Below are 27,628 nucleotides of genomic sequence, written 5' to 3'. Positions count from 1 at the left end.
TGGGAGAATTGTAACACAAGAAAACGTGCTGTCAGCAAGCGCCCAAACAAAATTATACTACTTAAGATAAAGAATCACAGAATCCTACAGTGTAGAAGAGACCCTTCAGCCCATCGAGTCTGCACTGACACATAAAGGCCCTGACCTGCCCACCTAACCCCATCTGCCAGCACTTGGCCCATAGCCCGGAATGTTACAATGTGCCAGGTGCCAATCCAGGTATTTTTTAAAGGATGTGAGGCATCCCACCTCCACCACCCTCCCAGGCAGCGCATTCCAGACCCTCACCACCCTCTGGGTAAAAAGCTTTTCTTCACACCCCCCCCAAACCTCCTGCCCATCACCTTGAACCTCTGTCCCCTCGTGACTGACCCTTCAACTAAGGGGAACAGCTGCTCCTTATCCACTCTGTCCGTGTCCCTCATCATCTTGAGCACCTCGATCAGGTCGCCCCCCGCCCACCCACCCCCCGTCTTCTCCGCTCCAACGAAAACAACCCAAGCCTCTCCAACCTCTCTCCATAACTGAAATGTTCCATCCCAGGCAGCATCCTGGTGAATCTCCTCTGCACCCCAAAAGAATGAGCAATCAGAATAAAAAGGATTGATTTCTGTTTGAAAGATATTATTATTTTGTGGAATTCAGTAAAGAAGATTCCAGAGGCCCAGAAGAAGGTAATGAATTCTGTACAAAAGCCTCCGACTGTAAAAGGGGTAAGGTAATTATTAGAGTCTGTTTCATTATTTTAGGGATTTCATGATTTACAGTGCGGCCCAGGTGAACCAGGTCATCACTACAGGGTTAAAATGGGGAAACAGCCAAAACCCAACCGTGGAAATATCTGCAGATGGATTTGACAGGATCGCTATTGAGAGTGAAGGAGAAGGCCGATTGTTCAGTGCTTATTCATCAGTTTACTCGATGGGTTGAAGGATTCCCATATACAGGAGCCACAGCTAAAACATTAGCTTTGATATTGGTGAATGAGATAATATCTAGATGGGGAATTTCTCTTCAGTTAGACTCAGACCAGGGAACTCATTCAGAGGAAGGGTTTTCAGGGAAGTCTGACAAATGTTAGGGATAAAACAAAGGTTTCATATCCCAAACCACCCACAGAGCTCAGGAATGGTCAAACAAATACATCAAACTCTGAAGGATAATTTAGCCAAAGCCAGTCTAGAGGAAGGAGACAATGGGGTATAGGCTTTACCTGAAGTATCGCTGCCACAGAGAGTTACTCCATCCCAGAGAACAGGATTAACCCCTTTTCAAACCCAATCTGCAACAAGAGGTCACAGCCATAGGCTGAGAGGCGATAGATTTAAAACTTCTCACAGAGAGGGGTGAATTTGTGGAACTCACTGCCCCAGGGAGCGGTGGAATCTAAATCGCGGAACGGTTTCTAGAAGGAATAAGATATATTTCTAATAAAAAACAGAATAAGGGGATATGGGGAACGGGTGGGGAGGTGGATTTGAGATCAGGGAGAGATCAGCCATGGTCCGATTGGTTCAGTGGGCTGAATTTGCCAAATTCTGGTCTAATTCCAAGGTTCCTATGGCAGAGATGGAGAGAGTGAGAGACAGAGAGGGACAGAGTGACACAAGAGAGTGTGAGAGTTGTGGAGGAGACAGAGAGGGTGCGAGAGGAATTGATAGAGAAAGGATGGCAGTGGGGGAAAGATGATACCATGGTCTTACTTTCTGTTGAGTGAGTTGGTGATGTCTCCAGGTTGGGTCCCAGAGGAGTGAGCATTGCAGAAACTGTAGCTGGTCTCTGCTGACTCCAGTCGGAAGCGTTGACAGTTGTGGAATGTGAATCCCACACAGTGGGTAATGGAATCGATGTTCCCCATGCAGGAACTGTTCCTGAAAGACAAAATCCAGATCTCTAGACCCACAGCGTCTCTCTCAATAGTGAAACAAAGTATTCATTTCAAACCCTACCATTGTCCTCTGGCCCCACACATAAATTATCCTGTCCTCAATGGGCCTCCTCTTTCCCTCGTTATCCTTTTCCCTTAATATACTGGAATAATAGCTTCATTTTACTTGCCAGTATCCTTTTATGAACCCCCTTTGCTCTCTTAACTTCCTTTTTGAATTCCCTCTTGCACATTCTGTACTCCTCCAGGGTTTCTGCTGTTTTGTGCCCTCGATGCCTGCCATAAGTCTCCCTCTTTCTCTTTATCCAATGCTGTATATCTCTCGATATCCACAGTTCACTGGGTTTGTTGGCCCCATCCTTTTTCTTTATTGAAACACATTATGTTAGTGTCTATCTTACCTCTTCTTTTTCACACAGAGGGTGGTGAGTGTCTGGAACAAGCTGCCAGAGATAGTAGTAGAGGCGGGTACAATTTTATCTTTTAAAAAGCATTTAGATAGTTACACGGGTACGATGGGTATAGAGGGATATGGGCCAAATGCTGACAATCGGCCTCATTGTTCCTGAGGAGCAGTATCGAGAGGCAGCGATTTTTGGGCGTGAGAGGAGGCAGCAAACAGGTACATTTTTCTGTTTTTATTGTTTAACGTTTTATTTATAGTTTTAAAGTCGCGAGTTTCGGCGGTTTTTTTCTAAATTAGTTAGAAACCGGAAGTCGTCACTAGGACGCTTGCTGGTATTTGTAGTTTTCTTTTTCTCGGGCCCCTAACCCTATAAATTAGTGTAGAGAGGATACCCGATCCTCTACACTGGTAGAGAATCCCACCCTCCCACCTCCTCTAACCTAATTATAAGAGTGGGGGAAGTTTTTTGTTTGTTTTTTAATTTATTTTTCTGCTGGTAATTGCTTCAGGAATGGCAGTTTAGGCAGTGTGCTGCATCTCCTGTGGGATGTATGTGGTGAGGGAATCTAGTAGTGTTTCAGGGGAGTTTACTTGTAGGAAGTGTGTTAGATTGCAGCTTCTGGAGGAGCGTGTAAAGGAGCTGGAGGTGGAGTTGGAGGAACTCCGCATAATTCGGGAGGCGGAGGTGGAAATTGATAGGAGTTATAAGGAAATAGTCACTCCTAAAAATGAGTCTTGGGTCACTGCCAGGAAGAGGGGAAAGAAGCAATCGGGGGGACAATCCCCTGGGGCGGTTCCCCTCCAAAATAGGTTTTCGGTCCTGGAGGCTACAGTTGAGGAGGAAACAACTGGGGATAGTCAAAGGGACCAGGTCACTGGGGGTGAGCCTAGTGTGAAAGCTCAGGTGGTTAGGGGCTGTAAACGATTGGGCCTCGTGATTGGGGACTCCACGGTTAAGGGGACAGATAGGAGGGTCGGAAGTAAAGGTAGGGACTCAGGGCTGGTGTGTTGCCTACCAGGGGCTGGGGTCCGGGATGTATCTGAAAAGGTATTCAGGACTCTTAGAGGAGAGGGAGATCAACCCCAAGTTATTGTTCATGTGGGGACACATGACATAGGGAGGTTAAGGGAAGGGGATATTAAGCAGAGATTTATGGAGTTGGGGTGGAAACTAAAGGCCAAGACTGACAGAGTGGTTATCTCTGGACTCTTGCCTGTGCCACGAGATAGTTTAGAGAGGAATAGAGAGAGGGAAAGTTTGAACTTGTGGCTGAGAGGATGGTGCAGGAGGGAGGGGTTCAGGTACTTAAGCAATTGGGGCTCGTTCTGGGGAAGGTGGGACCTCTATAAGAGGGATGGTCTACACCTGAATCAGAAGGGGACCAATATCCTGGGGGGTAAGTTTGCTAGGGCTATGCAGGGAAGTTTAAACTGATTCGGAGGGGGGGAGGGATCCTGAGTAGAGGGGTTGAAAGTGAGGGGTGCGTGGATGGGGACTGCAATGCATGGCATCGCAGGGGTGGGGTGGAGCAGGGTTTGAAATGTGTTTACTTCAATGCGAGGAGTATTCGCAATAAAGTGGGTGAACTTGCAGCGTGGATCAGTACCTGGGACTTCGATGTTGTGGCCATTTCAGAGACATGGATAGAGCAGGGGCAGGAATGGATGCTGCAGGTCCCGGGGTTTAAATGTTTTAGTCGAAGCAGAGAAGGAGGTAGAAGGGGGGGAGGGGTAGCATTATTGGTCAGGGATTGTATTACAGTGTCAGAGAGGAGGTTTGATGAGGACTTGTCTGTTGAGGTAGTATGGGCGGAGATTAGAACTAGGAGAGGAGAGGTCACCCTGTTGGGAGTCTTTTATAGACCTCCTAAAAGTTCTAGAGAGGTTGAGGAAAGGATTGCGGAGACGATCCTGGTTAGGAGTGAAAGTAATAGGGTAATTGTTATGGGGGATTTTAACTTTACTAATATTGATTGGAATTGTTATAGCTCTAGCTCGTTAGAGGGGTCAGTTTTTGTGCAAAGTGTGCAGGAAGGTTTTTTGACTCAGTATGTAGATAGGCCAACTAGAGGTGAGGCTATATTGGATTTGGTGCTGGGAAATGAGCCAGATCAGGTGTTGGATTTGGAAGTTGGTGTGCATTTTGGTGATAGTGACCACAATTCAGTTACGTTCACCTTAGTGATGGAAAGGGATAGGCATGAACCTCGGGCCAGTGGTTTTAGCTGGGGAAGGGTAATTATGAGGCTATTAGGAGAGAATTAGGAAACATAGGTTGGACTAGGAGATTACAGGGATTGGGAACGTCCGAAATGTGGAGTTTTTTCAAGGAGCAGCTACTGCGAGTCTGTGATAGGTATGTCCCTGTCAGGCAAGGTGGAATTGGTAAGGCTAGGGAACCGTGGTGCACCAAAAAAGTTGATTCGTTGGTTAAAAAGAAAAAGGAGGCTTATGTTCGGATGAGACGTGAGCACTCGGATAGTGCACTAGAGAGCTTTAGATTGGCTAGGAGGGAGTTGAAGAGCGAGCTAAGAAAGGCTAAAAGAGGACATGAGAAGACTTTGGCTGATAGGATTCTCCTTAACCCTAAGGCGTTCTATAGGTATGTCAAGAACAGAAGGTTGGTTAGGGCAAGGTTAGGGCCAGTTATAGACGGAAGAGGGAAGTTATGTGTGGAACCGGAGGAGATTGGTGAAGCATTGAACCAATATTTCTCTTCGGTGTTCACGCAGGGGGACATGGATATAGCTGAGGAGGACACTGGGTTGCAGGGGAGTAGAATTGACAGCGTTACAGTTGATAAGGAGGATGTGCTGGATATTCTGGAGGGTCTGAAAATAGATAAGTCCCCTGGTCCGGATGGGATTTACCCCAGGATTCTCTGGGAGGCAAGAGAAGTGATTGCAGAGCCTCTGGCTCTGATCTTCAGGTCGTCGTTGGCCTCTGGTATAGTACCAGATGATTGGAGGTTAGCGAATGTTGTCCCATTGTTTAAGAAGGGGAACAGAGACTTCCCCGGGAATTATAGACCGGTGAGTCTCACTTCTGTTGTGGGCAAGGTTTTGGAAAAAATTATTAGGGATAGGATTTATAGTTATTTGGAGAGTAATGAGTTGATTGGAGATAGTCAGCATGGTTTTGTGGCGGGTAGGTCGTGCCTTACTAACCTTATTGAGTTTTTTGAGAAAGTGACCAAAGAGGTGGATGGGGGTAAGGCAGTGGACGTGGTGTATATGGATTTTAGTAAGGCGTTTGATAAGGTTCACCATGGTAGGCTTCTGCACAAAATGCAGATGTATGGGATTGGGGGTGATCTAAGGAACTGGATTAGGAATTGGCTAGCGGATAGGAGACAGAGGGTAGTGGTTGACGGTAAATATTCATCATGGAGTTCGGTTACAAGTGGTGTGCCTCAGGGATCTGTGTTGGGGCCACTGCTGTTTGTGATTTTTATTAATGATCTGGATGAGGGTATAGTTGGGTGGATCAGTAAATTTGCTGATGACACCAAAGTCGGAGGTGTAGTAGATAGTGAGGAAGGGTGTCATAGTTTGCAGGAAGACTTAGACAGGTTGCAGAGCTGGGCCGCGAGGTGGCGGATGGAGTTTAATGCAGAGAAATGTGAGGTAATTCACTTTGGTAGGAATAACAGATGTGTTGAGTATAGGGCTAACGGGAAGACTTTGAATAGTGTGGAGGAGCAGAGGGATCTAGGTGTATGTGTACATAGATCCCTGAAAGTTGGGAATCAAGTAGATAAGGTTGTTAAGAAGGCATACAGTGTCTTGGCGTTTATTGGTAGGGGGATTGAATTTAGGAGTCGTAGCGTTATGTTGCAACTGTACACAACTCTGGTGCGGCCGCACTTGGAGTATTGTGTGCAGTTCTGGTCCCCACATTACAGGAAGGATGTGGAGGCTTTGGAGAGGGTGCAGAGGAGGTTTACCAGGATGTTGCCTGGTATGGAGGGGAGATCCTATGAGGAGAGGCTGAGGGATTTGGGGTTGTTTTCTCTGGAAAGAAGGCGGCTAAGAGGGGATCTTATTGAAACATATAAGATGATTAGAGGTTTAGATAGGGTGGATAGTGATAGCCTTTTTCCTCTGATGGAAAAATCTAGCACGAGGGGGCATGGCTTTAAACTAAGGGGGTGTAGTTATAGGACAGATGTCAGGGGTAGGTTCTTTACCCAGAGGGTGGTGAGGGATTGGAATGCCCTGCCTGCTGCAGTTGTAAATGCGCCTAGTTTGGGGGCGTTTAAGAGGTCTGTGGACAGGTTTATGGACGAAAAGGGATTGGTTTAGGTTAGTGGGTCATTGTTGTTGTTTTTTTTTTAACTGGTCGGCGCAACATCGTGGGCCGAAGGGCCTGTTCTGCGCTGTAATGTTCTATGTTCTATTTTCTAATTGGGATTAGTTTAGGGGTTAAAAAAAGGTCAGCATGGAGAAGTTGGGCCGAAGGGCCTGTTTCCATGCTGTAAATCTCTATGACTCTCCGTTGGCCCTGTACTCTTCCTGCTTCCTCCTTGAATGCACCCAATGTTCTGTCACAGGTTTACTTAAGTATCTGCTCCCAACCCACCTTGGCCAAATCATATCTGCTCTTATTGAAACCAGCCACCCCAGTTTAGAACTTTGATTTCAGGCCCATCCTTTCCTTTTCCACACCAATCTTGAATCTAACAAAGTTGTGATCGCTGTCAGCAAAACACTCCCCCGACTAATACTTCAACCACTTACCTGGCTTAATGATAATGGAGTAGATATGATGCATCTGGGCAGTGCTGGAATCTTACCCTGTGGGGTGTAGACAGGCTGAACTGCAATCTGAGCTCCTCACACCAGCGCAAGATCAGGGAATAGAAAACCAACTCCTGCTTCAGGCTCAGAGTTGAGATTATCAGCCATGATCGAATGATGGAGCAGACTCGATGGGCCGAGTGGCCTAATTCTGCTCCTGTATCTTATGAACGTCCTCCAAACAAATGGTCCTCCATGGTAAGATCACAGGGATTATAGAAACTAGAAGCAGAAGGAGGCCATTTGGCCCTTCCAGTCTGCTCCACCATTCATGATGATCATAGCTGATCATAAAATTCAATATCCTGATCCCCCTTCCCCCCATTTCCCTCGATCCCTTTAGCCCCAAGAGCGATACCTAATTTCTTCTTGAAATCAGATGATTGATGAGGGTAGGGCAGTGAGTGTTGTCTACATGGACTTCAGTAAGGCCTTTGACAAGGTCCCTCATGGCAGACTGGTGCAGAAGGTGAAGTCGCAGTGGGATCAGAGGTGAGCTGGCAAGGTGGATACAAAACTGGCTCGGTCAAAGAAGACAGAGGGTAGCAGTGGAACAAAGAACGTGACAGAACAGGAACAGGCCCTTCGGCCCTCCAAACCATGCTACCCGACTTAACTTAGTTTGTTCTCACTGGAACGACGGAGGTTGAAGGGAGACCTGATAGAAGTCTCTAAGATTATGAGGGGCACGGACAGAGTGGATAGTCAGAAGCTTTTTCCCAGGGTGGAAGAGTCAATTACTCGGGGGGGAGGGGCACAGGTTTAAGGTGCGAGGGGCAAGGTTTAAAAGAGATATATGAGGCAGATTTTTTACACAGAGGGTGGTGGGTGTCTGGAACTCGTTGCCGGGGGGAGGGAGTGGAACGGATATGACAGTGAGTTTTAAGGGGCATCTTAACAAATACATGAAGAGGATGGGAATAGAGGGATATGGTCCCCGGAAGGGTAGGGGGTTTTAGTTCAGTCGGGCAGCATGGTCGGTGCAGGCTTGGAGGGCCGAAGGGCCTGTTTCTGTGCTGTAATTTTTTTTGTTCTATAAGTGAACTGTTTGGTCCTGGGTGGGTCAAGATTCCTGGTGCTGCACACATAAAGCCATCAGAAACAGGAACAGAAGGAGGCCATTCAGCCCCTCAAGCCTGTTTGGCCATCCAGTAGGATCATGGCTGATCCAACATTCCTCACATCCACTTTCCTGCTCTTTCCCGTAACCCTTAATTCTCTTACTGATCAAAAATCCATCTCAGCCTTAAATATCCACAAGGACTCTGCCCTCACCACTATCTGGCAACAAGTTCCAAAGACTCATAACCTTCTGAGAGAAGAAATTCCTCCTCATTTCAGTCTGAAATTGGCCCCTTTATTTTGAGACTCTGCCCTCTAGTCCAAGACTCTCCCATGTGGGATTCATGGAAGGTGGCACAGTGGTTAACACTGCTGCCCCACAACTAGAATGGTTGGGGGGGTGGGAATCAAATTGAAGTGACTGGGAGAGAGGAGGTTAGCTCACAAATAGAGAAAGCTTGTCGACAGTGTGAGAGGGAGGATAGGCAGGTGATAGAGAAGGGGTGCACTCAGGCCGAAGGTTTGAGATGTGTCTATTTTAACACAAGGAGTGTAGTGAACAAAGTGGATGAGCTTAGAGCATGGATCACTGCCTGGGAATGTGTTGTGGCCATTACAGAGACTTGAATGTCTCAGGGACAGGACTGGGTACTTCAGGTGCCGGGATTCAGATGTTTCAGGAAGGACAGAGAGGGGGGCAAAAGAGGTGGCGGAGTGGCACTGTTGATCAGGGACAGTGTCACGGCTGCAGAGAAGGAGGATGCCGTGGAGGGACTGCTCACGGAGTCTCTGTGGGTGGAAGTTAGGAACAGCAAAGGGTCGGTAACTTTGCTGGGTGTTTTCTATAGGCAGCCCAATAGTGACAGGGAAGTTGAGATGCAGATAGGGAAACAGATCCTAGAGAGATGTAGTAATAACAGAGTTGTCATGATGGGAGTCTTTAATTTCCCAAACATCGACTGGAATATCCCTAGGGTAAGGGGTTTAGATGGGGAGGAGTTTGTTAGGTGTGTTCAGGAGGGTTTCTTGTCACAGTATGTAGATAAGCCTTCAAGAGGTGAGGCTGTACTTGATTTGGTATTGGGAGATGAACCTGGTCAGGTGTCAGATCTCTCAGTGGGAGAGCGTTTTGGGGATAGTGATCATAATTCTATCTCCTTTACATGAGCATTGTGGGCCGAAGGGCCCGTTTGTGCTGTAGTTTCTCTATGTTTCTACAACGCCAGGGACCTGGGGTTGATTCCTGGCTTGGGTCACTGTCCGTGCAAAGTCTGCATGTTCTCCCCATGTCTACATGGGTTTCCGCCGGGTGCTCCGGTTTCCTCCCACAGTCTGAAAGACGTGCTGGTTAGGGTGAACTGGCCGTGCTAAATTCTCCCCCAGTGTAACCCAAACAGGCACTGGAGTGCGGTGACTAGGGGATTTTCACAGGAACTTCATTGCAGTGTTAATGTAAACCTACTTGTGTCGAATAAATAAACTTGAACACCCTCTCGGTGTTTACTCCTGAGCTTCATGTTAGAATGAGATTCCTTCTCATTCTTCCTAATTCCGATGACTGTGTGATAAATGTTAACCCAGAGATGCCGAAAGACAATTCAATAAGCTGTTATAAATTGAGGTCATCAGACAGGGACAGGGAGAGAGTGAGGGGGAGAGCCGGGAGAGAGAGAGAGTGAGGGGGAGAGCCGGGAGAGAGAGAGAGTGAGGGGGAGAGCCGGGAGAGAGAGAGAGTGAGGGGGAGAGCCGGGAGAGAGAGAGAGTGAGGGGGAGAGCCGGGAGAGAGAGAGAGTGAGGGGGAGAGCCGGGAGAGAGAGAGAGTGAGGGGGAGAGCCGGGAGAGAGAGAGAGTGAGGGGGAGAGCCGGGAGAGAGAGAGAGTGAGGGGGAGAGCCGGGAGAGAGAGAGAGTGAGGGGGAGAGCCGGGAGAGAGAGAGAGTGAGGGGGAGAGCCGGGAGAGAGAGAGAGTGAGGGGGAGAGCCGGGAGAGAGAGAGAGTGAGGGGGAGAGCCGGGAGAGAGAGAGAGTGAGGGGGGGAGCCGGGAGAGAGAGAGAGTGAGGGGGAGAGCCGGGAGAGAGAGAGAGTGAGGGGGAGAGCCGGGAGAGAGAGAGAGTGAGGGGGAGAGCCGGGAGAGAGAGAGAGTGAGGGGGAGAGCCGGGAGAGAGAGAGAGTGAGGGGGAGAGCCGGGAGAGAGAGAGAGTGAGGGGGAGAGCCGGGAGAGAGAGAGAGTGAGGGGGGGAGCCGGGAGAGAGAGAGAGTGAGGGGGAGAGCCGGGAGAGAGAGAGAGTGAGGGGGAGAGCCGGGAGAGAGAGAGAGTGAGGGGGAGAGCCGGGAGAGAGAGAGAGTGAGGGGGAGAGCCGGGAGAGAGAGAGAGTGAGGGGGAGAGCCGGGAGAGAGAGAGAGTGAGGGGGAGAGCCGGGAGAGAGAGAGAGTGAGGGGGAGAGCCGGGAGAGAGAGAGAGTGAGGGGGAGAGCCGGGAGAGAGAGAGAGTGAGGGGGAGAGCCGGGAGAGAGAGAGAGTGAGGGGGAGAGCCGGGAGAGAGAGAGAGTGAGGGGGAGAGCCGGGAGAGAGAGAGAGTGAGGGGGAGAGCCGGGAGAGAGAGAGAGTGAGGGGGAGAGCCGGGAGAGAGAGAGAGTGAGGGGGAGAGCCGGGAGAGAGAGAGAGTGAGGGGGAGAGCCGGGAGAGAGAGAGAGTGAGGGGGAGAGCCGGGAGAGAGAGAGAGTGAGGGGGAGAGCCGGGGAGAGTGAGGGGGAGAGCCGGGGAGAGTGAGGGGGAGAGCCGGGGAGAGTGAGGGGGAGAGCCGGGGAGAGTGAGGGGGAGAGCCGGGGAGAGTGAGGGGGAGAGCCGGGGAGAGTGAGGGGGAGAGCCGGGGAGAGTGAGGGGGAGAGCCGGGGAGAGTGAGGGGGAGAGCCGGGGAGAGTGAGGGGGAGAGCCGGGGAGAGTGAGGGGGAGAGCCGGGGAGAGTGAGGGGGAGAGCCGGGGAGAGTGAGGGGGAGAGCCGGGGAGAGTGAGGGGGAGAGCCGGGGAGAGTGAGGGGGAGAGCCGGGGAGAGTGAGGGGGAGAGCCGGGGAGAGTGAGGGGGAGAGCCGGGGAGAGTGAGGGGGAGAGCCGGGGAGAGTGAGGGGGAGAGCCGGGGAGAGTGAGGGGGAGAGCCGGGGAGAGTGAGGGGGAGAGCCGGGGAGAGTGAGGGGGAGAGCCGGGGAGAGTGAGGGGGAGAGCCGGGGAGAGTGAGGGGGAGAGCCGGGGAGAGTGAGGGGGAGAGCCGGGGAGAGTGAGGGGGAGAGCCGGGGAGAGTGAGGGGGAGAGCCGGGGAGAGTGAGGGGGAGAGCCGGAGAGAGTGAGGGGGAGAGCCGGAGAGAGTGAGGGGGAGAGCCGGAGAGAGTGAGGGGGAGAGCCGGAGAGACAGAGTGAGATAGAGGCAGAGAGACAGAGTGAGAGACACAGAGAGGCAGAGACAAAGAGCCTTAGCTGGTAGCTCAAGGAGATAAGAACATAAGAAATAGGAGCAGGAGTAGGCCATCTAGCCCTTCGAGCCTGCCCCGCCATTCAATAAGATCACGGCTGATCTGTCGTGTCTCAGTTCCACTTTCCCGCCCTCTCCCCATAACCCTTAATCCCCTTGCCTATCAAAAACCTATCAACCCGCGTCTTAAATATATTTAGCGAGGCAGCCTCCACCACTTCAACGGGCAGAGAATTCCAGAGATTCACCACCCTTTGAGTGAAGAAGTTCCTCCTCAACTCCGTTCTAAACTGCCCCCCCTTTATCTTGAGGCTGTGCCCTCTAGTCCTACTGTCCTTTCTGAGCAGGAAGAGCCTCTCCACCTGTATCCTATCCATCCCATTCATCATCTTATATGTCTCAATGTGATCTCCCCTCATTCTTCTAAACTCTAACGAGTACAAGCCTAGTTTATTCAGCCTCTCCTCATAGTTCAACCCCCTCAACTCCGGTATCAGCCTAGTAAACCTCCTCTGCACTCCCTCCAAGGCCAAAATATCCTTGCATAAGTGCGGCAACCAAAACTGCACACAGTACTCCAGCTGCGGCCTCACCAGTGCCCTGTACAGTTGCAGCAAGACCTCCCTACTTTTATATTCAATCCCCCTCGCTATGAAGGCCAGCATCCCATTCGCCTTCCTGACCACCTGCTGCACCTGCAGGCTGGGTTTTTGCGACTCATGCACAAGGACCCCGAGGTCCCTCTGCACTGTAGCCTGCTGCAGTTTTTCGCCATGTAAGTAATAGTCCTTCCTACCATTATTCCTACCAAAATGGACAACTTCACACTTGCTAACATTAAATTCCATTTGCCAGTTCCTGGCCTATTCGCCCAGCCTATCTAGATCCTTCTGCAGACTCTCCACACCCTCCGCACAATTTGCCGTTCCACCAATCTTGCTGTCATCAGCAAATTTCGACACCCTACACTCGGTTCCCTTCTCCAGATCATCTATATAAATGGTAAAAAGCTGAGGCCCCAGCACCGACCCCTGGGGCACTCCACTAGTCACCAACCGCCAATCCGAATAGCACCCATTGACCCCCACTCTCTGCCTCCTATTTGACAACCAATCCTCTATCCACGCTAACACCCTACCCCCAACTCCATGCCCCCTTACCTTCTGTAATAACCTCTTGTGTGGCATCTTATCAAACGCCTTCTGAAAATCAAGAAACACCACAACTACCGGCTCTCCTCTATCCACCGCCCTAGACACATCCTCATAGAACTCCAGTAAGTTCGTCAGATACAACCTCCCCTTAATGAAACCATGCTGCGTCTGTTCTATCAAACAATTCTCCTCAAGATGCCTTGCTATTTTCTCCTTGATCACGGATTCTAGCATGATGTGGAGATGCCGGCATTGGATTGGGATAAACACAGTAAGAAGGTGACACCTGACGAAGGAACACTATTTCTGAAAGCTTGTGGGTTTAGTACCAGTAAACTGGTGGACTTTAACCTGGTGTTGTGAGACTTCTTACCAGGACAAGGAGAGGCAGCGAGCTCAAGAGTGTTTGGAGTCAGTGGGCTCAGGGTCAGAGGGCCCGGGGTCAGTCATCTCTATCAATGATCTGGATGATAATGTGGTAAATTGGATCAGCAAATTTGCTGATGATACAAAGATTGGAGGTGTAATGGAGAGTGAGGAAGGTTTTCAAAGCTTGCAGAGGGATTTGGACCAACTAGAAAAATGGGCTGAAAAATGGCAAATGGAATTTAACGCAGACAAGTGTGAGGTATTGCACTTTGGAAGGACAAACCAAAGTAGAACGTACAGGGTAAATGGTAGGACTCTGAAGAGTGCAGTAGGACAGAGGGATCTGGGAATACAGATACAGAATTCCCTAAAAGTGGTGTCACAGGTAGATATGGTCGTAAAGAGTGCTTTTGGTACATTTGCCTTTATAAATCGGAATATCGAGTATAAAAGTTGGAGTGTTATGGTGAGGTTATATAAGGCATTGGTGAGGCCAAATTTAGAGTACTGTGTACAGTTTTGGTCACCTAGTTACAGGAAGGATGTAAATAAGATTGAAAGAGTGCAGAGAAGGTTCACAAGGATGTTGCTGGGACTTGAGAAGCTGAGTTACAGAGAGATTGAATAGGTTAGGACTTTATTCCCTGGAGTGTAGAAGAATGAGGGGAGATTTGATAGAGGTGTATAAGATTTCGATGGGTATAGATAGAGTGAATGCAAGCAGGCTTTTTCCACTGAGGCTAGGGGAGAAAAAACCAGAGGGCATGGGTTAAGGGTGAAAGGAGAAAAGTTTAAAGGGAATATTAGGGGGGGCTTCTTCACACAGAGAGCGATGGGAGTGTGGGATGAGCTGCCGGATAAAGTGGTAAATGTGGGGTCAGTTTTAACATTTAAGAAAAACTTGGATGGGTTCATGGATGAGAGGGGTGTGGAGGGATATGGTCCAAGTGCAGGTCAGTGGGACGAGGCAAAAAATGGTTCAGCACAGACAAGAAGGGCCAAAAGGCCTGTTTCTGAGCTGTAATTTTCTATGGTTCTATGTTCAGATGGCCTGGGGTCAGAGGATTCAGTCAGGGAGGTGCCATGGTTAAGGTTAAAGGTCACTCACCACAGCCCCGTTCATCGGAGAAGTCGCTGCAGTCAGGGTAGCCGTTACAGAGAGCTGCTGGGGCTCGGACACACTGTCCATTCTGACACTGGAACTCCCCCGGTTTACAGTGACTGGGCTGGAGACGCGCGGTTGCTGAAGTGCCCAGGGAAGGAGTGGTCCGAGCCGGCTGGGTCCTCGATCCAAGTTCCTGAGCTACACAAACATCAAACACTAAATTAACCCATTGACGATAGGGATAGGGAGAGAGAGGAGGGAGGGATAGGGAGAGAGAGGAGGGAGGGATAGGGAGAGAGAGGAGGGAGGGATAGGGAGAGAGAGGAGGGAGGGATAGGGAGAGAGAGGAGGGAGGGATAGGGAGAGAGAGGAGGGAGGGATAGGGAGAGAGAGGAGGGAGGGATAGGGAGAGAGAGGAGGGAGGGAAAGGGAGAGAGAGGAGGGAGGGATAGGGAGAGAGAGGAGGGAGGGATAGGGAGAGAGAGGAGGGAGGGATAGGGAGAGAGAGGAGGGAGGGATAGGGAGAGAGAGGAGGGAGGGATAGGGAGAGAGAGGAGGGAGGGATAGGGAGAGAGAGGAGGGAGGGATAGGGAGAGAGAGGAGGGAGGGAAAGGGAGAGAGAGGAGGGAGGGAAAGGGAGAGAGAGGAGGGAGGGAAAGGGAGAGAGAGGAGGGAGGGAAAGGGAGAGAGAGGAGGGAGGGAAAGGGAGAGAGAGAGGGAGGGATAGGGAGAGAGAGGAGGGAGGGATAGGGAGAGAGAGGAGGGAGGGATAGGGAGAGAGAGGAGGGAGGGATAGGGAGAGAGAGGAGGGAGGGATAGGGAGAGAGAGGAGGGAGGGATAGGGAGAGAGAGGAGGGAGGGATAGGGAGAGAGAGGAGGGAGGGATAGGGAGAGAGAGGAGGGAGGGATAGGGAGAGAGAGGAGGGAGGGATAGGGAGAGAGAGGAGGGAGGGATAGGGAGAGAGAGGAGGGAGGGATAGGGAGAGAGAGGAGGGAGGGATAGGGAGAGAGAGGAGGGAGGGATAGGGAGAGAGAGGAGGGAGGGATAGGGAGAGAGAGGAGGGAGGGATAGGGAGAGAGAGGAGGGAGGGATAGGGAGAGAGAGGAGGGAGGGATAGGGAGAGAGAGGAGGGAGGGATAGGGAGAGAGAGGAGGGAGGGATAGGGAGAGAGAGAGGGAGGGATAGGGAGAGAGAGGAGGGAGGGATAGGGAGAGAGAGGAGGGAGGGATAGGGAGAGAGAGGAGGGAGGGATAGGGAGAGAGAGGAGGGAGGGATAGGGAGAGAGAGGAGGGAGGGAAAGGGAGAGAGAGGAGGGAGGGAAAGGGAGAGAGAGGGAAAGAGTGAGGGAGGCAAGAAGAGAAAGGGGGGAGATGACAGAAAGAGAGAGGGAAAGAGTGAGGGAGGCAAGAAGAGAAAGGGGGGAGATGACAGAAAGAGAGAGGGGGGAAAAGAGAGAGGGGGGAGAAAAGAGAGAGGGGAGAAGAGAGAGGGAGGGAGAGAATGAGAGGGCGAGAGAGAGGAAGGGAGGGAAAAAGAAAGGGGAGAGACAGAGCGGGAAAGAGAGAGCGGGAAAGACCGGGGGGTGGGGGGCGGTGAAGAGAGAGGGAGGGGAAGGAAAGAAAGTGGAGGGGTTTAAAGGGGAGGGATTAAATTGAAGGGGTAAAAGTTTGGATGTGGGGGGCGCCGGATACTGTAACAGGGCATGGGGGACTGTGATGGGGCGCAGGGTGCTGTAATGGGGTGCATGGTGCTGTAATAGGCTATAGGGTGCTGTAACGAGACGCAAAGAACGGTACAGCACAGGAACAGGCCCTTCGGCCCTCCAAGCCTGCACCAATCACGTGTTCCTAACTAGGCCATCCGTTTGTATCCGTCTATTCCCAGTCTGTTCAGCGCAGAGTGCTGTAACAGGCTGCGGGGTGCTGTAACGGAGTGCATGGTGCTGTAACAGGCTGCGGGGTGCTTGGAAGGCATGGAAGGCTTCTGCAGAAATTGCAGATGTATGGGATTGAGGGTGATCTAGGAAATTGGATTAGGAATTGGCTGGCGGATAGGAGACAGAGGGTGGTGGTTGAGGTAAGTATTCGACATGGAGTTCAGTTACGAGTGGTGTGCCTCAGGGATCTGTTTTGGGGCCACTGCTGTTTGTAATTTTTATAAATGATCTGGATGAGGGTATAGCTGGGTGGATTAGTAAATTTGCTGATGACACCAAAGTCGGAGGTGTGGTAGATAGTGATGAAGGGTGTCATAGTTTACAGGGAGACTTGGACAAGTTGCAGAGCTGGGCCGAGAGGTGGCGGATGGAGTTTAATGTGGAAAAGTGTGAGGTAATTCACTTTGGCAGGAATAACAGATGTGTCGAGTATAGGGCTAACAGTAAGACTCTGAATAGTGTGGATGAACAGAGGGATCTAGGTGTTTGTGTACATAGATCCCTGAAAGTTGGGAATCAAGTAGATAGGGTTGTTAGGAAGGCATATGGTGTCTTGGCGTTTATTGGTAGGGGGATTGAATTTAGGAGCCGCAGCGTCATGTTGCAACTGTACACAGCTCTGGTGCGGCCGCACTTGGAGTATTGTGTGCAGTTCTGGTCCCCACATTATAGGAAGGATGTGGAGGCTTTGGAGAGGGTGCAGAGGAGGTTTACCAGGATGTTGCCTGGTATGGAGGGGAGGTCCTATGAGGAGAGACTGAGGGATTTGAGGTTGTTTTCGTTAGAAAGAAGGCGGCTAAGAGGGGATCTTATTGAAACATATAAGATGATTAGAGGTTTAGATAGGGTGGACAGTGATAGCCTTTTTCCTCAGATGGAGAAAGCTAGCACGAGGGGGCATAGCTTTAAATTAAGGGGTGGTAGTTATAGGACGGATGTCAGAGGTAGGTTCTTTACCCAGAGGGTGGTGAGGGATTGGAATGCCCTGCCTGCTGCAGTTGTAAATGCGCCTAGTTTGGGGGCGTTTAAGAGATCCGTGGATAGGTTTATGGATGGTAAGGGTTTGGTTTAGGTTAGAGGGTCATTGTTTTTTAACTGGTCGGCGCAACATCGTGGGCTGAAGGGCCTGTTCTGCGCTGTAATGTTCTATGTTCTACGCAACGGAGTGCATGGTGCTGTAACAGGCTGCGGGGTGTTGTAACAGGCTGCAGGGTGCTGTAACAGACTGCGGGGTGCTGTAACTTGCGCAGGGTGTTGTAAGGGGGTGCAGGGTGCTGTCATGGGCTGTACTCACGCCAGGGGCAGCCCAGGATCTCGGTGCGAAGGTAAATGCCGTTGTGCTGATCAACCGGGATAATCCTCAGGAATCGGGCGAAGATGAGGTGCTGGAGGTTCTGTCTGACGGGACTGTTACTGTCAGAATTGGCTGGAAAAATCTATATTCCGGAATGAAGTTATTAGAACTCCCACAGGCACAGACACTGCAAATAACTCCACTCGTTCTCACTGTACAGTCTGTGGGATCTTGCTATGTAAAAATGGGCTCCCACATTGCAGCAGGGTCTGATTGGCTGGAGAGTGTTTGGGATGTTGGGAGGATGAGCAGACTGCTGCCCCCCCAACACAACTCCTCAAAACAGATGGCAAAACCCTGACCCCCCACCCACCCCCCAACAGCCTGTTAACACCAGCCCAGAGCCACAGACCCATGGGTGCACATTGATACCCACCCCTGCCCGGCAACACCCAGCGCGTCCCCCCCCCCCCGCCCCCGCCGCCCAGCAAACCCTCCCCACCCAGCAACACCACCCCCTGCCCAATGTCCGGCAGCCCCCCACCCGGCTATCACCCGCTCGGCAGCCCCCCGCTTGGAAACCCCCGTCCAGCAGCCCCCTGCCGGGCAGCCCCCCCCGCCCGGCCACTGTCCTGCTGCTCCCTACCCTGGCAGGTTGTGTCCAGTCACTGCTGCCGGTGTAGTTCACAAAGCGAATACCATCGTAACTGTACATGAGGCGGTAACTGGTGATGAAGCCTCCAGACCGGGTACCACCCTGGGTAATAACTCCAGATACAAAGGTAGGAACCAGGAAATCCACTTGGAAATATGGATGGGAATCAGAATCCACTGGACTCCAGCCTGGCTCCAGGTTCAATCTGGCAAGAGAAAGAATTTCATTTGGATATCTCCTTTCACAACCACTAACGTGATTTTTATTCTTGAAACATGGTGCCCTCCTGCCTCCCCAGAGCCTGTCCACTGTCGACACGGCACAAGTCAGGAGTGTTGATGCCGTTTAAACTTTTAAATTCAGTGATGGTAATTTGTCTTTTGAGGATGAGAGTGTGATCCAGGCTGATAGGCTGGAGGAAGTAAATGTTCTGAGGGAAAATGTATTAGCAATTTTGAAAAACCTGAGGGTGGATAAGTCCCCTGGACCAGATGGGATATATCCTAGGATACTTTGGGAGGTAAGGGATGAGATTGTGGAGCTTTTAGCTTTGATCTTTGGGTCCTCACTGTCCACGGGGATTGTCATGGTGTGGATGTGCCGGCGTTGGACTGGAGTAAACACAGTAAAAAGTCTGGTGTTGTCAGAATTTTCAGGGGAATGTGCCAGAGGACTGGAGAGAGGTGAATGTTGTTCCTCTCTTCAAGAAAGGAAATAGGAATGACCCTGGTAATTATAGGCCAGTTAGTCTAACTTTGGTGGTTGGTAAGTTAATGGAAAGGGTCCTGAGAGATATGATTTATGACCATTTGGAAAGATTCAGTTTAATCTGGGATAGTCAGCATGGTTTCGTGAGGGGTAAGTCCTGCCTCACAAATTTGATTGAATTCTTTGACGAGGTAACTGAGTGTGTAGATGAAGGTAGAGCAGTTGATGTCATATACATGGATTTTAGTAAGGCGTTTGACAAGGTTCCCCATGGTAGGCTCATGAGGAAAGTAAGGAGGTAGAACATAGCACAAACAGGCCCTTCAGCCCACAAGTTGCGCTGATCATATCCATACCTACCAGGCCTATCTATAACTCCCAATCCCATTAAATCCCATGTACTCATCCAGAAGTCTCTTAAAAGACCCCAACGAGTTTGCCTCCACCACCACCAACGGCAGCTGGTTCCACTCACTCACCACCCTCTGAGTGAAAAACTTACCCCTGATGAAGGATAGAGGAGAGATGTAGAAGCATTGGAAAGGGTGCAGAGGAGGTTTACCAGGATGTTGCCTGGTATGGTGGGAAGGTCTTATGAGGAAAGGCTGAGGGACTTGAGATTAATTTCATTAGAGAGAAGAAGGTTACGAGGTGACCTAATTGAGACATACAAGATGATCAGAGGGTTAGATAGGGTGGACAGTGAGAGCCTTTTTCCTCGGATGGTGATGGCTAACACAAGGGGACATAGCTTTAAATTAAGGGGTGGTAATTATAGGACGGATGTCAGAGGTAGGTTCTTTACTCAGAGGGTAGTAAGGGCGTGGAATGCCCTGCCTGCAGCAGTTGTGGACTCGCCAACTTTAAGGGCGTTCAAATGGTCAGTGGATGGACATATGGATAACATTGGAATAGTTTAGGTTAGAGGGTCATTAGATTGGTTCCACTGGTCGGTGCAACATCGAGGGCCGAAGGGCCTGTACTGCGCTGTAATGTTCTATGTTCTATGAAAGTGGAACTGATCCACTTCAGATCAGCCATGATCTTATTGAATGGCGGGGCAGGCTCGAAGGGCTAGATGGCCTACTCCTGCTCCTATTCCTTATGTTCTTACATCCTATACATCCTAAATCTCGCCTAATCGCATCATAATTTCCTTTCCCCCAGCTATAACTCTTGCCCTGTGGGATATATCTTGACCCCCCAAGTCCCTGGGTACCTGTGTGCTGTCCCTCTGCTCTCTCTCTGTGATACTGAGTAGCTGGACACTGGATCAGACTCACATGTTGGGGATGATGTTGAGGCGACCGGCATCCGGGGGGTTACTCTCACGATGTGATGAGGCACTGAGCTGCTGATAGCGAATCCGACCATCTTCCAAACCCAGAGGGAGGCTGCACAGGCCTGGAGAGCCAGAGAAAGAGAATCAGCCAGGGGCGGGGGGGAGGGAAGAGAGAGAGAGAGACGGGGAGGGGGAGGGGGAGGGGGGGAAGGAGAGAGAGACGGCGGGGGGAGAGAGAGAGAGAGAGACGGGGAAGAGAGAGACGGGAGGGGGAGAGAGACAGAGAGACGGGGGAAGAGAGGGGGGGGAAGAGAGGGAGGGGGGGGAAGAGAGGGAGGGGGGGAAGGGGGGGGGAAGGGGGGGGGAAAGAGAGAGAGGAGGGGGGGAAGAGAGGAGGGGGGGAAGAGAGGAGGGGGGGAAGAGAGGAGGGGGGGAAGAGAGGAGGGGGGGAAGAGAGGAGGGGGGGAAGAGAGGAGGGGGGGAAGAGAGGAGGGGGGGAAGAGAGGAGGGGGGGAAGAGAGGAGGGGGGGAAGAGAGGAGGGGGGGAAGAGAGGGGGGGGGGGGAAGAGAGGGGGGGGGAAGAGGGGGGGGGAAGAGAGGGGGGGGGAAGAGAGGGGGAGAAAAGGACAGTGAGGGGGAGAGAGGGAAGGAGGGGGGGCAGAGGGGAATGAGGAGGAGAGAGGGAAAGAGGGAGAGGGAGGGGGGAAAGACAGGGAGAGATAGGAGGAGGGAAGGAGACAGGAAGAGAGGAAGGGGGAGAGGTTGAAAGAGGGAGTGAGACAACAGAGTGTGAAAGGAAGAGGAGAGTCAGAGAGGGCAGCAGAGAGACCACAGTGGGGCTGGCGGGTGGCGTGGGAGGACAGCAGTGTGGGGGGGAGAGCGCAGATGGAAAACGCAGTTGAGGGTGCAGGGAGAGGGCACAGAAGGAGAAGGCAGAGGAGAGCACGAGGCAAGAGTGCTGGGGGAGGGTGTGAGGGGGAGCGCGAGGGGATTGCACAGTGCAGAGGGTTACACAGAACATAGAACACTCCAGCATAAACAGGCCCTTCGGCCCACAAGTTGCGCCGATCACATCTATACCTACCAGACCATAGAACTATCTGTAACTCCCAATCCCAATAAATCCCATGTACTCATCCAGAAGTCTTTTAAAAGACCCCAGTGAGTTCACCTCTACCACCACCGAAGGCAGCCGATTCCACTCACTCACCACCCTCTGAGTGAAAAACTTACCCCTAACATCTCCTCTGTACTTGCTTCCCAGCACCTTAAACCTGTGTCCTCTCATAGTGACCATTTCAGCCCTGGGAAATAGCCTCTGAGAATCCACCCTATCTATTCCTCTCAACATTTTATAAACCTCTATCAGGTCGCCTCTCAACCTTCGTCTCTCCAGGGAGAAGAGACCTAGTTCCCTCAACCTAACTTCATAAGGCATGCCTCCCAGTCAAGGCAACATCCTTGTAAATCTCCTCTGCACCCTCTCAATAGCTTCCACATCCTTCCTGTAGTGAGGCGACCAGAACTGCGCACAGTACTCCAAGTGGTGTCTGACAAGGGTCTTATAAAGTTGCAGCATTACCTCCCGACTCCTAAACTCAGTCCCTCGATTAATGAAGGCCAGTACACCATACGCCTTCTTAACCACATCCTCCGCTTGCGAGGCCGATTTAAGAGTCCTATGGACCCGGATACCAAGATCCTTCTGCTCCTCAACACTGCTAAGACTCCTACCCTTGATATTGTACTCCTTCATCCCATTGGTCCTGCCAAAATGGACCACTACACATTTATCTGCGTTGAAGTCCATCTGCCACTTCTCCGCCCAGTCTTGCATCCTATCTATGTCACGCTGCAACTTCTGACATCCCTCCAGACTATCGACAACACCACCGACCTTCGTGTCATCGGCAAACTTACTAACCCATCCCTCCACTTCCTCATCCAGGTCATTTATGAAAATGACAAACAGCAAGGGTCCCAGAACAGATCCCTGGGGCACTCCACTGGTGACCGACCTCCATGCAGAAAAAGACCCATCCACAACCACTCTCTGCCTTCTGCAGGCAAGCCAGTTCTGGATCCACAAGGCCAAAGCCCCTTAGATCCCATGCCCTCTCACCTTCTCAAGAAGCCTTGCATGGGGAATCTTATCAAACGCCTTGCTGAGGTCCATGTAAACCACGTCCACCGCTCTTCCTTCGTCAATGTGTTTAGTCACATTTTCAAAGAACTCAACTAGGCTCATAAGGCACGGCCTGCCCTTGACAAAGCCGTGCTGACTATTTCTGATCATTCTAAACTTCTCTAAATGCTCATAAATCCTGTCCCTCAGAATCCTCTCCATCAACTTACCAACCACTGAGGTCAGACTCACCGGTCGGTAATTTCCCGTGCTATCCTTGCTCCCTTTCTTGAAAATAGGAACCACATCCGCAATCCTCCAATCCTCCGGAACCTCTCCCGTCTCCATCGATGATGCAAAGATCATCACCAGGGGCTCTGCAATCACTTCCCTCACCTCCCACAGTTACCTGGGGTACATCCCATCCGGTCCCGGCGACTTATCTATCTTAAGGTTGGGCTGAGAGCACGTGGGGAGAGCGCAGTGATGAGAGTGGGTGGGGGTAGAACATAGGGGCAGTGCACGGGGTGGGGGGGGAGAGTGCAGGGTGGGGGGGAGATCACCGGGTGGGGGGCAAGAGTTGGGGAGGAGAGTGCGTGGGGAGAGGGGTCCATACCTGTGGGCTCAGGTTGAGTGGGTGGAATCACTGCTTTGGAAATTCCCAACAGTTTGGTCACAGGATTGACCTGGAACAGGAATAGAAACCAAGAGTGAATCCCAGAATACAATCCGGACAGTCCACCCAGACACTCAGTGTGTGTGGAACCCGTACCCCAGTGAGAGTCAGTGTGTGTGGGACCCGTACCCCAGTGAGAGTCAGTGTGTGTGGGACCCGTACCCCAGTGAGAGTCAGTGTGTGTGGGACCCGTACCCCAGTGAGGGTCAGTGTGTGTGGGACCCGTACCCCAGTGAGAGTCAGTGTGTGTGGGACCCGTACCCCAGTGAGGGTCAGTGTGTGTGGGACCCGTACCCCAGTGAGAGTCAGTGTGTATGGGACCCATACCCCAGTGAGAGTCAGTGTGTGTGGGACCCGTACCCCAGTGAGGGTCAGTGTGTGTGGGACCCGTACCCCAGTGAGGGTCAGCGTGTGTGGGACCCCGTATCCCAGTGAGAGTCAGTGTGTGTGGGACCCGTACCCCAGTGAGAGTCAGTGTGTGTGGGACCCGTAGCCCGGTGTGCCCCGTTAGGATGTGCAGTGTTAGTTCGGGGTACTTGTCGTTGTTCCGATGTCCCCACCTGTGTGACTGGCGGTTGCCTTGTCCCCGCAGTCTGTTCGGACACTTGGTCTCCAGCTCTGTCAGGCGAGGTCACTGAGTGGACGCTGCTTGTGGTCTCTGAGCTCTCTCCTGTACCAACGGTTGTGATTGGTTTGAATTGAACTGATGGTCCGAGCATACCTGAGTGGTCAGTGGCTGTAGTGGGCAGCGGCCTGGTCTGGTCTGGGCCCAGTGAGCCTGGGGAGTGTGGAGTGAGGACCACAGCACTGACCAACTCTTCTTCCTGAGTGGCACTGGGGGCAAAATCAGAGTGACTGGTCAGTGAGTGTCCAGAAAAGGTCAGTCAGGAAAGTAGTGAGTGACCGGTGGGTATGGATTATTGAGAGGCAGAGTGAATGTCCAGAGGGGAGTTTGGGTCAGTGAGGGATGGAGTGAGTGACCAGGGGAGGGTCTGGGTCAGTGGGGGAATGGAGTGAGTGACCGGGGGAGGGTATGTGTCAGTGGGGGATGGAGTGAGTGACCGGGAGAGGGTGTGGGACAGTGAGGGATGGACTATGAGTGACCAGAGGGTATGGGTCAGTGGGGGATGGAGTGTGAGTGACCGGGGGAGGGTCTGGGTCAGTGAGGGATGGAGTGAGTGACCAGAGGGTATGGGTCAGTGGGGGATGGAGTGAGTGACTCGGGGAGGGTGTGGGTTAGTGGAAGACGGAGTGAGTGACCGGAGGGTATGGGTCAGTGGGGGATGGAGTGAGTGACCAGAGGGTATGGGTCAGTGGGGGATGGAGTGAGTGACTCGGGGAGGGTGTGGGTTAGTGGAAGACGGAATGAGTGACCGGAGGGTGGGTATGGGGCAGTGGGGGATGGAGCGGGTCAATCCTGTGCCCCATTGGGTACCTGGTGATGCTCGTTGCCTGGGTGATGTCCCCGGTAGGAATGACACATCCAATCTCATCAGAGGCATCGTCGCAATTGGCCATCCGGTCACATCTCTGAGTGGCTCTGATACACATTCCCGTGTCGGCACACCGAAATTCCGACAGGAGACAACCTCTGGGAGAGGGAGAGGGAGAGGAGCCAGTCCCTGGGGGAGGACAACACATGGCAGAGTTACTGCGGGAAGCGAGGAACACCAAGCTGGCATACAACACACACACACAAGCACACATGCGCGCACACACACACACGTGGCACGCATTCACACACACACGGCACGCACACACGCACACACATGGCACACACAACATGCAAACACACTCCTGCCACACGCACAGCGTGCACACAGCATACACACATGCTCCCAGCATGCACATACAGCACGCACACTCACTCTAGGCTAACACACAGCACACACACGTGCTCCTGACACACACAAAAGGCACATACACACACTTCCATCTCGCACACAGCACACACACACATTCCTGGCACTCGCATGGCACATGTGCACACACCCGACATGCACACACCATGCACGCACAGGGCACGCGCACACACGCTTCTGGCTCACACCAGTCTCAGCACTCTCCCAACACACACATACTCCCGGTGCCCGCTCGTACACATGGCTCACAGACACATGACATGTGCTCCCACATATAGCATTCACTCCTGTCCACACACATGACACAGTTCACACCCACTGTGTGCGCACCCGTTGCCCCACGCACTCACACCCGACGTGCTGATGCCCCCGCACTCACATCTACAAACACAGAGAGATTGCCCAAAGTGATCTGGGGTATGGTGAGGCAGGAGAGGAATGAAGAGCAGGAAATGGAAGGAGAGTGGAAAGCAGGAAGGGGAAGAGAGCGGGCAAGGCTGGAGGAAGGGGGAGAGAGCGGGCAAGGCTGGAGGAAGGGGGAGAGAGCGGGCAAGGCTGGAGGAAGGGGGAGAGAGCGGGCAAGGCTGGAGGAAGGGGGAGAGAGCGGGCAAGGCTGGAGGAAGGGGGAGAGAGCGGGCAAGGCTGGAGGAAAGGGGAGAGAGCGGGCAAGGCTGGAGGAAGGGGGAGAGAGCGGGCAAGGCTGGAGGAAGGGGGAGAGAGCGGGCAAGGCTGGAGGAAGGGGGAGAGAGCGGGCAAGGCTGGAGGAAGGGGGAGAGAGCGGGCAAGGCTGGAGGATGGGGGAGAGAGCGGGCAAGGCTGGAGGAAGGGGGAGAGAGCGGGCAAGGCTGGAGGAAGGGGGAGAGAGCGGGCAAAGGCTGGAGGATGGGGGAGAGAGTGGGCAAGGCTGGAGGATGGGGGAGAGAGTGGGCAAGGCTGGAGGATGGAGGAGAGAGCGGGCAAGGCTGGAGGATGGGGGAGAGAGCGGGCAAGGCTGGAGGATGGGGGAGAGAGCAGGCAAAGGCTGGAGGATGGGGGAGAGAGTGGGCAAGGCTGGAGGATGGGGGAGAGAGAGGGCAAGGCTGGAGGATGGAGGAGAGAGAGGGCAAGGCTGGAGGATGGGGGAGAGAGCAGGCAAGGCTGGAGGATGGGGGAGAGAAGGTGTAATATTTCCAAGTTTGCTGGTGATGTAAAACGAGGGTGGAACGTGCGTTGTGAGGAGGGTGCAAAGAACTTCAAGGGGAAATATAGGTATACATGGAATGGTAGTAAATTGGATTAGACACTAGCTCAATGGAAGAATGATGTGGAGATGCCGGCATTGGACCGGGGTAAACACAGTTAGAAGTCTCACAACACCAGGTTAAAGTCCAACAGGTTTATTTGATAGTAATCTTCCACACACCTGATGAAGGAACACCGTTTCCGAAAGCTTATGGGTTTACTATCAAATAAACTGGTTGGACTCAAACCTGGTGTTGTGAGACTTCTTACTCAATGGAAGAAGCCAGAGAGTGATAGTGGAGGATTGCTTCTCTGAGTGGAGGCCTGTGACTAGTGGTGTGCTGCAGGGATCGGTGTTGGGTCCATTGTTGTTTGTCATCTATATCAATGATCTGGATGATAATGTGGTAAATTGGATCAGCAAATTTGCTGATGATACAAAGATTGGAGGTGTAGTGGACAGTGAGGAAGGTTTTCAAAGCTTGCAGAGGGATTTGGACCAACTAGAAAAATGGGTTGAAAAATGGCAAATGGAATTTAACGCAGACAAGTGTGAGGTATTGCACTTTGGAAGGACAAACCAAAGTAGAACGTACAGGGTAAATGGTAGGACTCTGAAGAGTGCAGTAGGACAGAGGGATCTGGGAATACAGGTACATAATTCCCTAAAAGTGTCGTCACAGATAGATAGGGTCGTAAAGAGTGCTTTTGGTACACTGGCCTTTATAAATCGAAGTATTGAGTATAAGAATTGGAATGTTACGGTGAGGTTGTATAAGACATTGGTGGGGCCAAATTTAGAGTATTGTGTACAGTTTTGGTCCACTAATGTTCACAAAGGAGAGGGACTTATCTGGGAGTGTCTCAGAGGGAAGTGTTGACCCGTTAGAGAAAATCTCCAATACAAGGGAGGAAGTGTTAGGTTTCTGAGGGAACATTAAAACTGACAAATCCCCAGGGCCTGATGGCATCTATCCTAGACTGCTCAGGGAGACAAGAGATGAAATTGCTGGGCCTCTGACACAAATCTTTGTTTCTTCACTGAACACAGGTGAGGTCCCTGAGGATTCGAGGATAGTGAATGTGGTATCGTTATTTAAGAAGGGTAGCAAGGATAACCTGGGTAATTATAGGCCGGTGAGCTTGACGTCCGTGGTAGGGGAGTTGTTGGAGAGGATTCTTAGAGATAGGATGTATGGACATTTAGAACGGAATAATCTCATTAGTGACAGACAGCATGGTTTTGTAAGAGGGAGGTCATGTCTCACAAATTTGGTGGAGTTTTTTGAGGAGGTGACATAAACGGTTCATGAGGGAAGAGCCGTGGATGTCGTCTATATGGATTTTAGTAAAGGGTTTGACAAAGTCCCTCATGACAGGTTGGTGCAAAAGATTAAATCTCACGGGATCAAAGGTGAACTAGCTCGATGGGTGGAGAACTGCCTTGGCCACAGAAGACAGAGGGTAGCAGTGGAAGTGTCTTTTTCCGGCTGGAGGTCTGTGACCAGTGGTGTTCCGCAGGGTTCTGTACTGGGACCTCTGCTATTTGTGATATATATAAATTATCTGGAAGAAGGTGTAACTGGTGTTATCAGCAAGTTTGCAGATGACACAAAGATGGCTG

At 51.7% G+C, this 27,628-nt stretch overlaps 1 protein-coding gene across 1 annotated transcript in view; it reads right to left on the bottom strand.

Annotated features, from left to right (window-relative positions):
- The window catches only part of sspo (SCO-spondin), a gene marked incomplete at its 5' end in the record, with an annotated part of 592,643 nt that overhangs the window by 524,999 nt on the left and 40,016 nt on the right, over positions 1-27,628 (bottom strand). Inside the window, 7 exons of the mRNA XM_080183006.1 lie at positions 14,248-14,442; positions 17,476-17,617; positions 18,122-18,335; positions 20,122-20,242; positions 22,862-22,931; positions 23,458-23,755; positions 24,357-24,543. Coding sequence (XP_080039132.1) covers positions 14,248-14,442; positions 17,476-17,617; positions 18,122-18,335; positions 20,122-20,242; positions 22,862-22,931; positions 23,458-23,755; positions 24,357-24,543 — 1,227 coding nt within the window. The remainder of the gene's footprint in view (positions 1-14,247; positions 14,443-17,475; positions 17,618-18,121; positions 18,336-20,121; positions 20,243-22,861; positions 22,932-23,457; positions 23,756-24,356; positions 24,544-27,628) is intronic.

Source organism: Carcharhinus amblyrhynchos, unplaced genomic scaffold, assembly GCF_965287045.1.
Source record: "Carcharhinus amblyrhynchos unplaced genomic scaffold, sCarAmb.v2.hapA chromosome_114, whole genome shotgun sequence".
NCBI lineage: Eukaryota > Metazoa > Chordata > Chondrichthyes > Carcharhiniformes > Carcharhinidae > Carcharhinus > Carcharhinus amblyrhynchos.
Note: the sequence above shows the minus strand (reverse complement) of the source record. Positions and strands in the feature narration are given on the sequence as shown.